The sequence below is a fragment of the Corythoichthys intestinalis genome, chromosome 10 (genome assembly GCF_030265065.1).
Source record: "Corythoichthys intestinalis isolate RoL2023-P3 chromosome 10, ASM3026506v1, whole genome shotgun sequence".
In the NCBI taxonomy this organism is placed as follows: Eukaryota; Metazoa; Chordata; class Actinopteri; order Syngnathiformes; family Syngnathidae; genus Corythoichthys; species Corythoichthys intestinalis.
This window is the reverse complement of record NC_080404.1, coordinates 30,027,895-30,040,154: the sequence shown is the minus strand read 5'-3', so window position 1 is coordinate 30,040,154 and position 12,260 is coordinate 30,027,895. Positions and strand designations below refer to the sequence as shown.

The 12,260-nt window shown below is 40.7% G+C and overlaps 1 protein-coding gene across 3 annotated transcripts in view; it reads right to left on the bottom strand.

Annotated features, from left to right (window-relative positions):
• The window catches only part of fmn2a (formin 2a), a 96,200-nt gene that overhangs the window by 36,178 nt on the left and 47,762 nt on the right, over positions 1-12,260 (bottom strand). For all 3 annotated transcript variants that reach the window (XR_009064658.1, XM_057848655.1, XM_057848654.1), the window contains exons 9-13: positions 8,419-8,510; positions 8,214-8,343; positions 7,993-8,139; positions 3,658-3,717; positions 2,907-3,027 (exon numbers count right to left, since the gene is read on the bottom strand). Coding sequence is in view for 2 of the 3 variants with exons in the window: in XM_057848655.1 (XP_057704638.1) it covers positions 2,907-3,027; positions 3,658-3,717; positions 7,993-8,139; positions 8,214-8,343; positions 8,419-8,510 (550 nt within the window). In the remaining variant the exon portion in view is untranslated. The remainder of the gene's footprint in view (positions 1-2,906; positions 3,028-3,657; positions 3,718-7,992; positions 8,140-8,213; positions 8,344-8,418; positions 8,511-12,260) is intronic.

Below are 12,260 nucleotides of genomic sequence, written 5' to 3'. Positions count from 1 at the left end.
CCGGCTAACTACAGGCAGTAGGGGGGGGCACACATTAAATTGGTTGCCAGCCAATCGCAGGGCACAATCAGACAAACAACCATTCATGCACACACACTCATTCCTACGGATAATTTGGAGTGTTCAATCAGCCTAGCATGCACCTTTTAGTGATGTAGAAGCCTGGGAGGAAACCGTAGTACCCAGAGAAAAACCACGCAGGCACGCGGGAGCAGAACTGAAGACGGACATGCTTATCACTCTTTCACCGTGGCAACATTTAACAGTTACAGTATTTTATATAAGTCGCAGTTTTTTCAGGGGTACGACTAATACTCTGGAGCAACTTATGTGTGAAATTATTAACACATTATTATCTCATTTCACATGTTATTTTGGTGTTTTGGAGTGACACTGATGGTTTGGTAAACTTGTTAGCATGTTCTTTATGCTAAAGTTATCTGAATAACTTAACAGCTATGTTACGTTAACATAACGGCCACGTTCGCATTTCGTTGTTCAGGCATCATGTTACATTATCATACTGTACACTTATTCAGCATGTTGTTCTCTATTGTATTTATTTTTTTTAAAATTGCCTTTCAAGATGACATAGCTGTTCTATGTGTTGAATTTTATCAAGTAAATTTCCCCCCAAAATGAGACTTATACTCCGGTGAGACTTATAGTCTGAAAAATACGGTAATGTCTGCAAAATGATAGCAGGTTCTCCAGTGTTTTTCAACTTTAGGACACAAAACATGAAGTCAAAGTTTGAGATGGAGGTTTATTCAAAATTATATGTGTATATGTACACAGTGGTAGCTCTACATGTGAAGTTAATTCATTCCAGGACCGTGTTTTTAAGTCGAAATGGTAGTATGTCGAGCAGGATTTTCTCATAAGAATACATTATAATTACTTAATTCGTTCCACAGCCCGAAAACCTACACTAAATCCTTAATAAATACCCCTGGTACTATTACAAATGGCAATTACACATAGCAAAACAAAGATTAAATAAAAAAACGGAATAATAAAATAATAATGATTCCTGTAATGATGTAACGAATCGGGTTCTAATGTGGCGATCCTGTTTTGCGTACTTTACCTCAACGCACCGCGGCGTTGACGTGACTTAGAGAGGAAAAGGTGCGGTTGAGATTTTACTTTCTCTTTTAATGTTTTGTTGAGAACACCGTCAACTACGGCGGACAGTAGGCGTGTTGCGTTGCACGAGTTCTGAAATAAATGATAAAAACCTGACGAAGCTGGCCATTTTTTTGCCGATGTTACCACAATAATAATTGTCACCTTAACTTATAAAAACTGGCAAACGGAGGTCGGAGGAGGACCATGGAGATGGTAGACATTCTACAGCCCTATTGTTGAGCCAGTCCACAGATGTGCAACCCACGCTCATATTTTTAAATCATTTTCATCTTCATTTCAATGGTTAGTGTCACCTTTTTCCTTGTTTCACCACCTGCACTAACCTTCTTAGAACCTGTGTTGATTCCTCTCACAAGAAAAACTGCCGTGCTTCCATCTGCGGTGCTGTCATGTCATCGTATTTCGAGCATGTCATCGGATGTAGAAACAAATGGCGAGTCAAATTTTATGTAGGATGTCGAAAAGATCGTGTCTCGAAGCGATCGTATGTCGAGGTACCACTGTATATATGTATAATCTAAAAAAATACTAGTCCTTCTCAAAGAATTACCATATTGTGATAAACTTCATTATTTTCTGAAATGTACTGATAAACATTAGACTTTCATATATTTTAGAGTCATTAAACACAACTGAAGTAGTTCAAGCCTTTTATTGTTTTAATATTGATGATTTTGGTTTACTGACCATGGCGTTACTGTGCTCAATTGGCCTGAAAACTCTCCTGACCTGAACCCCATAGAGAATGTGTGGGACATTGTGAAGCGGAAGTTGAGAGACACCAAACCCAACACTGTGCATGAGCTTAAGGCCGCTATCGAAGCATCCTGGGCCTCCATAACATCTCAACAGTGCCACAGGCTGACTGCCTCCATGCCACGCTGCATTGAAGCAGTCATTTCTGCAAAAGGATTCCCGACCAAGTATTGAGTGCATAGCTGATATAATTAATTGAAGGTTGACTTTTTTAATTAAAAAAAAAAAAAAAAAAAACTTTTTGAATTGGTCGGATGAAATATTCTAATTTTTTGAGATAGGGATTTTTGTTTTTTCTTCTTTTTTTTTTTTTTTGCCAAAATCATCAATAATAAAACAATAAAAGGCTTGAACTACTTCAGTTGTGTGTAATGAATCTAAAATATATGAAAGTCTAATGTTTATCAGTACATTACAGAAAATAATGAACTTTATCACAATATGCTATTTTTTTTAGAAGGACTAGTATATTTTACAATACATACATTGCCTCCAGGCAATATCTGATATTGACAGTGTTCAAGAAGCCTCTTGTTGGGAAGGGCAAAAATGTGCTTTCACCTACCAATTTTTTGATGAATTTCTACTCGGGTTTACACTGGGTGCAAATAAAATGAGCACCTCCATTACATACGCTGATCTCAGTTTCATGAGGAGCGCTGCTGAACCCACGGGGGTCTCGTCCTGAGCTATTCACATCTGTTTCTGCTTGTGTTCTCGACAACAACCAGATGTTATCTTGCAGTTGACACACCTCCGCCAATCTGACCGTGGCCATAGCATGCTCGACTTTTGAGAAAATTAGTTTCCGTTTCCGCGCGAGAAGTAATGTTAACGGCCTTGTGCATAATTCATGGCTCCACATGTTTCCTCACGCATTGCCCACAAACAAATAATACATCAGGGTCAAGTTCAGCAGCTGGGGGGAAATGCAAGCAGCAAGCCAATGTCCAAGCAGTTCAGAAGCAGGTCTGTGGCATGATGTTGTATAACCTTACCGGTTAGGTCTTTCTTCAGCTTGCGCAAATCCTTTTGAAAGTCCTCGAACTTCATCTGGGAGGCCTGAAATAGGTCATGTGGCTCAGGTAGAGGGTAGATGCATGTCTCTCTTCCAGCGTTCTGGTGAAGCACAACGCATACATTCAGACAGAGAAACTCCCAGGACTCCACGATTTGGGGAAGGCCTGTCTTGTATACATTATAAACACTGCGCCAAATTGATACAAATGTCTTAAGTGACCCTTGTGTACAGTTCAAACAAGCCAGAGAAGATGTGTTTGATTTAACAACACATTTAGCGCCATTTAAGCATGGCACACAGGGGGGAAAAAACTATCACAATCCTCTCTATCACTGTCATTCCAAGGCCATTATAAGTGCTGCAAGCATGTAACGTAGGTTGATCTTGGCAGGCAGGACTCGGCGCTGAGTTCATCTCATCTGGTGAAAACTATTTATTTACACCAGCGCCTCGTTAGATGCAGTGCCAGAGAACGAATGGCCAGTTTGAACGAATCCAGGCCGAGAGATGAAGAGTGAAACACAGACAGAAAGTCACAGGCCAGCCAGAGGAGGAGAAAAGATTTTAGTCTGCCGTATATACGGAAAAGAAAAATAAATAATTTGATAAAGGATAAGTCATTGTATCCTCTGGCAGGAGAGGAGATGAAAAGAGGGCTTTGGAAGGATTTCTGAGGGAATCAGACCCAAACGGAAAAGCGATTCAAATAAACACAAATGAAAACATACCTCATCAAAGTGCCTCATATAGTAAGCAACGACGTAGGACAAAAGACTCTGGGAGTTATCCTGAAAGAAACAAAAATACTTCAATAAGTAAACCGAAATCCCTTTATTTATTAATGTAATCGTCTTGGAGCAGGACGTTTCGATTTGTGCGTGGGCACACAAAAATAGAAACTGCAGCCTTAGAAGGAGAGCATCAATCATGTTATTAGGGGAACAATGTAACAACACGCTTGGCTGCCTGTCATAATTCAGAGTGGGATGTTCTTTATGGATGCAAAGCTCGGTCCACCTCCAGTGCAGAGCTAAGCATCATGGCCTTATATGGCGGTGCCAAGGGCAGACTGGGACCAATGTGATATTGAGCGAGAAGAGTAAATATGATGGCTCTCCTCCAAAGCTTCGCAGCTCATGCGGACCAAAAGTTCCAAGACTGGACTAATTCCGTGTTTGTGGAGCCACTGGAGGTCAATACTTTCCAATGACTCTTTCCCTATTGTTTTTATGTCCAGCGGAACCTCCAAAGTTGAATACATTTTTCTCATTCCAAAACATTTTTGTTTCATACGAATGATTGTTATGTGAATTATTTCCTGGAGAAAAAGTGTAAATTTATCAAAATAAAAGAAAACTCATCATCTCCACACTCATTATCATTCACTTTTAACCAAGGGTGTACGTTTGGTCTCAACATTGGTTGGGACGATATAACAGCTTCACCTGCATGTAAACTTTTTGCTGGGGACGGGACATAAATAACACCAAAGAGATTATCGAACGGGGGTCAGCGCCACATTTCTCACTAATAATAACCAAATTAATCAATAGGTTAAATGATCAAAGCAAAAATTAATCTGTATCGACTTATACTTTTATGTGAATTGGTTCACATGATATAACATTCGATTCAAACCTTTGTTTTCAAAAACTACTAAAGAAACATTGGGAAGTGCAAGTCCCTTTATTAAAAAAAATGGGGAGCTATCCAAGAATGGGTCCACTTCGGGGGAACATTGAAGCACCCCTAGACTCAAACTAAAGTATTGTAATATAAAAGTAATTTGGGGGAAAAAATCATGAAAAAAAATCATATTCACGGGCCAATCTACATCTGAGGCATCGTAGACTACCACAAGACTCGAACCAAAGTACTCTCATGATATTCTGATTTGTGATTTCATTTAACATTTTTTTTTTTCATGTCGGTGTCCCTCTGAAGTAGACCCATTCTTGGGACTTGCACTCTGAAGCCACCGTGTTGCATTACGGTAATGCACATAATGTAAACAATGATCCAAATGAGGGACGGCTAGCTTGACTGTTGTTCCTTGTGGTGGCTGGCTTGACCGCAGTAGTTTTGCAAGTTAGCAGGTCCACACAGACTATTGCTATGCTAACTCTGATGCAGGTCAGGCTTTTAGTAGCACAAACATTGACATCTTTTTATATTACTTACAGTGGCTTGTGCTGGCTGAAAAAAAAAAAAAACGTCTAATATCCCTCCTCTACGAAGGGGGTGGAGGAGGCGGCATGTTGTATTTCTGTCTGTGGGTTGAGTGTGCATGTGTCTTTGCATGTGTTTGTAGCTGGAGGAAGAGGCGGGGGCTCAAGTCATCAGCCAATCAAACGTGCGTTTGAGGGGGAAAAATATGGACCAGCACATTCAGCAAGTTAAATGTGATAAATGTAAGTCGGAACATAATGGAAACAATTCACTTTAGGGCTGCAGCTATCGAATATTTAAGTAATCGAGTAATCGACTGAAAATTCTATCGATTAATCGAGTAATCGGATAAAACCATTTTTTTTTTTTTTTTTTTAGGTAAATAGCAATTATAAATATACATGAGAAAAAAAGACATTTAACCCAATATTGAACCATTGTCAGTCAATCAATAGACCCTACCCACCGACGTCACAAAACCACGTGCTTGCTGTATGGTTCCGCCCACTTGTCCGTCATTTTGTCTCTGTATTAGCATTGGTTTCAATTGATCGAGGAATTTAAAATGCATTTCATGGAAGACCCGGTGCTTTCTGATGCCATAAACTCACTGGATGTGTTGCATAAAAGGCGTTATGTGGAAAAGCTTCGTTCTATACAGTCGCCAGATCCATATTTGATGCCCAAATCGATGTTTTTCGACCCACTGTCTTCGCCCTGTCTGCCTGACATCTGCTACGCTGATATTTACAATTATCTTGTCCACACAAAATCAGCCTATTCTCACGAAAATTTGAAAAACTTCAAGAGCTTGGAGGCTTATAAATACTTCGTTGCTGGTTGGGTGAAACAGGTCCTCGTCCACGAAAATTCGGCAGGAATCTATCTTGTGCTTGGAAAGGTGAGTTACGAAATTTTCAATTCAAAATCTTTTGTAATTGCTAACATCCACTGTCAAGTCTAATGTATTTCATGTCGTTTGTCAATGGAGTTAAGGCTTTTAATGTTTATATGGTTTAGCGATAGCACTCTCACTACATACATACGTGTATGTTGTCGGCGATTAGCCTAGCAATGATCTTAATTGTGGTTATTTGTCAGCCCAAAACCCTCTAAGTATATCTTAAATGCATCTTACCGTATATAAAATGACTACTACATAGTCTGTGGTGATTTTTTGGTGCCCAGTTTTCACGTCGAATTGCAGCCGTCCATTTCGCTCTCCTCTTTGGATCCCTCGGAATACGGTAAAACTTCAAGTCTCTCCTTCCATCTTCTCTGTTAGTACAACCAACAGCCACACACGCCTTCACCATTTTGATTATTAATGTTAAGGAGCAGAAAAACACGGCGTAAATAGGAGGAATGTACGTAGCCGTAACAGGTTAACACTATGTTTTGACGGACAATTGGGCGGTACCATTCAGGAGAGCGGAGTTGTGACGTCACGTGGGTAGGGTCTATATCTTTATTTTAGACGTACATTGTTGAAAACAGCCAACAATTGCATCTCAGATGTGACTAGAAAAAAAAATTCACTGCTTTCACTAAAAAAATACTTCTAGATCTTATATATTAAAAAAAAATTCTTACCAAAAAATGTAATTACGCTTGATAACACACATCACTTGAAAGCTACGTGTTTTTCCCACGTGTTTCATTTGAATTTCCATTTGTGTCAAGCTATTTTTAAGTTCTAGTTAAGTTTTAAGTCAGTCTAAACTGCAAGTACTGATAGGATTTTGAGTTTTTGCAGTGTTCAAAATAAATGTATGATACCTGCTGTATTGGAGTACATTAGGGATCTGTGCTACTTGGTGTTTTATTCAGCAATGACGACTGAGCTGAAACTGACAGTTTTATTATGTTTTAATTTTACACCCTCCTCACTCTACAGCGCTGTGTTTTTACAGATTAAATAAAGCCTGTATGTAAGACACGTTAGCCACGCATCAACAGTGGTCATAATCAATAGAAACCTAGCCCTCCGAAGGGCTAACGTTACGTGTGCGAGTGACAGTAACGTTATATTTATTAGCGCTGAGAAGTCTACTGCTTAAAGATGGCGGCTGTTTACTAACGCTGCCCAGACGCGGTCGAGTCTGTCATTTCGCATCTAGTTCGAAATGCATGTGATATCTATGAGACGCATCGGACACTACCTGCTACCACACTAGCATCATGCGGGCATAGTTTTTAGCAACGTCGACGTAGTTTGTAGCGGCTGTCGACTGGCTGCAGTAATTAAAAAAAAAAAAAAAAATTATTGCTTCCTCCTCTACGCACGTGACGTCAGCACGTTGCCCCGCATTAAAAGTAGTCCGGGCAAAGCGTGATGCATAGAGCTGGCAAAATAAAACGATTCCTCGAGGTGAATAAAATTACACGGATCAGTTTTTAAACTCGAGTTACTTGAGTTGCTCGAGTTTTCGTTTCAGATCTAATTCACTTAATAATTGTAGGGTCTATTGTAAAGCTCTGAACCTTTACAACATATGGGAAGACCGCTTTCTAAATTACCCATATCACTGAACTCATTATATGATGCAAATAAAGTGGCTTAAAATTTGTTGGGTACAATTTGAGCATCCTGAAAAGTTGGTAGTGTTTTATGTCCCTCCCGTCCCTATGCAAACCTACATCCTTGCTGTCAACCCTCTGGTTTGAGCATCCGTCACCATCAATGGCAGCAAATGTGTTAAACATTTTGCTTTAAAGATTGTTCAAATTAATCTCCAGTGAATCGTTAGCATCATGTGTTTAGCTAACTGCTCAATATACTGTATTAGTTATGCTTGGTTAAGTCAATCTGCATTGATATTGATGCTAATTATCACAAAACAGTGAATCCAAAATCTGATATTGATTTTTCTGTTTTTTATGTAAACACTTACACTGCTCTTAACGTCCTTTAATTTGGGCAGGATGTCCAAAGTAAAGCCGTCAGCCTGCCCGCGGGTTCTATTACCTCCATTCATAAAGTTCCCAAAAGCCAAAACCAGACCCAGAACCTGCAATACACACTTCCCACTTTGAAGAGACTGAAACAAACACAAGCTACAAGTCAGAGAGGCCAATGCAAATATTAAAAAAGATAGAGGTTAAGACTGCTTACCTTGCATGTTCTTTGAAGGATTTCCATTTTACGGGCAATTGAGGTGATGCATTCGAAGAAAGTGGACTGGAAAAGAATGCAAAAGACCCTTTCGGAGAAGTTTGGGATCTCTGATAACTGCAAGAGGAACCTGAAGAAGGATTGAAGGGTGTTCACATTCATTCAATGAGACAACAAAATGGCAAATACCCCACTGTTGACTTACTGCTCCGGCTTGTCCAGTGGCTTTGCATCCTCTTTGTCTTGCGATGACTTCATGTGTTTTGTGATACTCTCCAGCTCATCATTCTGGGCTCTCTAATGGAAGATTTTTTTTTTTGTTTAATTCAGCAGCAACCAAGCTATTGCAATGGAAAGTTTAAATGCGCCTTTAAGAGGAGGGCATATTGTGCTGGTGTGTGATGCCAGAGTCCACGTGACTGGCCTTCAACTGTGGCCGGCAGAAACTTTGGCATGTGTTTTATTAGTGGCTGAAAATTTCAATGGCGACTATAGCTCTGCTTTATCACTAGGAAAGGTATTGCGATGTTATAATAAGTAGGGATGAGAACCGAGAACCGGTTCTTATAGAGAACTGGTTCCGTGCGGTCCGATTCCATGGAATCGTTTGGCAATGTGTTAAACGATTCTCTTGTCATTCCATCCAGCATGATTTGCGTTTCGTGTTTTGAAATTTACGCATGTTACACACGTTCGATTCGGCAAGCACGGCTACATGTCTGCTCATGTAGATACTTTTCATCAAGTGTAACCTGGAGAGAGTTAGTGCAGAGTGAATTTGGGTTGACTTTCACAGGCCAAGTCATTATTTATGAGACTACTTAAATGGTGATTAAAAAAAAAAAAAAAAAAAAAGTCTATTAATGGGTGTATTGTATTTCTCGTCGAATACTCTATGAGAAAATATATATGCATCTAAAATAATACTAAACGATTTTACTAGCAATTTTAATACTCCTGTTAGAAAGATTCCATGGGTATGTGTTCGTTCAGATAGCAACCAGTCAGTTTCTTCCTGTTATTGTCCTACGTCATGCGCCCTGTGTATTCTGGGATCGAGAATAGGCGTAAGGTGCGCATTTCGAGCAGAGGACGGCCACCCTTTGGAGGAAGTATTAATCTGTGTGCGTCCATGAACGAATGTAAGTATTTCCTCTTCATTCCATAAAGTTCTTATGATAAGTTAGGGCCGTTATCAGCGCGACCGCTTCGTGTTTTTACTGTTCCGTCGGCTGGTTGCTCCCGCTCGTTCTCGCTGCGTCAAGGAGAGCGTTGTTTACATTATATTCGCGTTGCACATTTGTGTTAAGAGGGAATGTGTTAGTTTAGCATCTTAAGAGGATGTTGTACATCCATATGAGTGTAAAGGGCTTAGTTTTCGCCACTTTTTTGGCCAAGATGACTGCACGTGCACGCAGCATGCTTCCGGGTTGTGCGCGCGCTCGCGCCCCCCCACCTTTGTGTCATTATAATATTACGAGTCATGTATGTGTGTTATTGACTGCTTTGCAGTCAAATTGCATTGTTTATTGCATCAGCACTAATATGATGCAATTTTCTTTCCTCTCAGAACCACACATATACCCACACATTCCAGTCTTCTTCCACACACATACAAATACATCAACATCTTTCCACACATGCCCTCATCTGCTCATTGAGTGTTTGTCATATCAAGTGCCATTGCCTTTATATAGGTGGGCCTGTTGCAAAGTTGGATTAAAAGTGCCAAAGACCAACTCCACTCTCCGTTCCTTGTGTTCTAACCGACACTCCAAGGCGAATGAACCATAAAACATATCGAACCCAGAACCTCATACAGTCCACTAGTCCAAATTAGAATCGATAAGAGAATCGATGAAGTATTGAATCATTAAGCAATATCGATAATGGAATCGGAATCGTAAAAATCTTATCAATTTCCATCCCTAATAATAAGTATAATGTGAAAACCAAATGTACAATCGCTTAATACAAACATGATCTACTGGGAAAGACTTAAGGCCGAGTTATGCTTCCGCGTCAGACCTGCGCCGTCAAGAAAGACCCGATTTAAGACCCTGCACTGTAGCCTCTCTGGGTCCTTTTTTTGTTTCCTGACTTCGCGTCGCGTCAATGCGTGTGACGTGATGGAAATGGACTATGATTGGTCCGCTCAGACTGTTGTTTCCTGTTTAGCGCGAAATCACCGCCATTGTCAAAATTTATTTTTCGACACGCATAAATGGACCAAGCCGACGAGAGTACCAACGAAGAGTAAGCACGACAACTTCTACAATGTCTCGTCAAGACATTATGAAGATTGCAAAATGGCAAGCAATTCGTGGGAGGAGATTGCTGAAAATACGGGACTGGAGGTCAGCCAGCGATTGAATAGAAAAAAAACCCGGAAGAACCACCAACACAGTATAGTATGTGTGTGTTCGGAATCGAATAGCCACACGAAGCGGTGACCCAGTCGGCCAAAAACTGACAGGTTTTTATCACTTTATGTCGTATTTTTGGTTGGTGCACTTTATCATTATTGTGTACATATGTTTGCTGTGAGTCTGTGACTTATTTACATGTCACACTTCAAGTATATAAAGAATAAAGCACAGGTTTGGTGTCAAAAGATTTGTTTTGATGTTTAATTTTCAACAACTGACAGTTCACACACGATACATCATCACTGATTGAGAGTGCCACGGTGCTTTTATGATAACGTTAACATCAATGCTACCAATGCAGTTTGGGAAATTCCATGGACGCCAGAAATCTGATGTGGCTTCCCACTGGCCGGTTGTAGGACACGGCAAACAAATCGGGCTGGAGGGCTTTGCAGACCTCCGACAAAACACTGGACGCAGGGCTCGACGCCAGTTTGAAGCTAGTCGCTACAGCTAGCTGGTTTCCACCCGCGGCTAGAACTCTATGCTGCATCAAAAGTTGGACAGACCGCCTCGAAACAGTCTTCTGCGTCACCTGTGCCTCAACATTTGTATGATCAACATTTATTCAATGTTGATGAGCTGAAGTTCCATCTTGCATTGTTTATTTTTTTCTCTGTTAAACTAGACAAGAGGACGTCAACAAGCATGCCCAAAAACCATACAAACATAATGCCACACCCCTGCAGTAGCTTGGCGGTGAAAATTCAGAGCAACGCGTCACCTGGCCTGAGAACTATCGAATGTCAAATGACTCCGTAGTCGCTGCGCCGTCACCGCAACGCGGGAGTATAACTCAAGCTTTAATTGTCCATAACTCATTGGACTGTCAGCAACACACTGTGCTTATCACACCAGTTTCATGGTTCCACTATAATAATTGTTGCAGCTCACGATGAAGATCGACAAATGTAAATGTGCCGATCCGCCAGCTGTTTGTAGACAACCCACCACCACCACTACCACACTCACCCTCGGGCAGTGCAGCCTTCGCACTTTTCTACGTGGACATCAAACACAAGAATGAAACGTGGTGAGGGTCAGATTAGTATTCCGCACTCTGCTGCCTTCTTTGGGTGAGGGCAAGAGCTCATACGCCCTCCTTTCAAGACGTTTTCAAGTGTAAATATATTTAACACAAAGCAGATCCTTTTCAAAGGGCGGCAGCGCAGGCCAGCAGTGTTTGGCATAATTGGGGACAAGTAGGCATTAGCGTGTGATCCCTGAATTGCGAGGGTATGTTGCAATGGTTGTTAGCATGGGAAATACAGTCCCAAGTGGAATATCAAATGCAAAGGAATGTAGGATGATATTCCACCATGCCAGATTTTGAGCAGTCATTCACCAAATGGTATTCATTATACGCTTTTCTAGTTCTGGGCAAAGGGAGCCGACTATGGCTAATTCTCTCATTTATGTCATTCAGTTTCCTCTTTATGAGATTCTGTGCACTGAAGTGCAAAGAATACTTTCCAAATGAGCAAGGGTATAATGTAATAAACATAAAGACATGAGAAGCCACACGCTATGAAGAAAATAAAAGAGGCAATCATTAAAAGATCGTATGAGAGGGACTGTGGTTCTGACTGACCTGCGTGACATTTAGCTACCGTCAGCA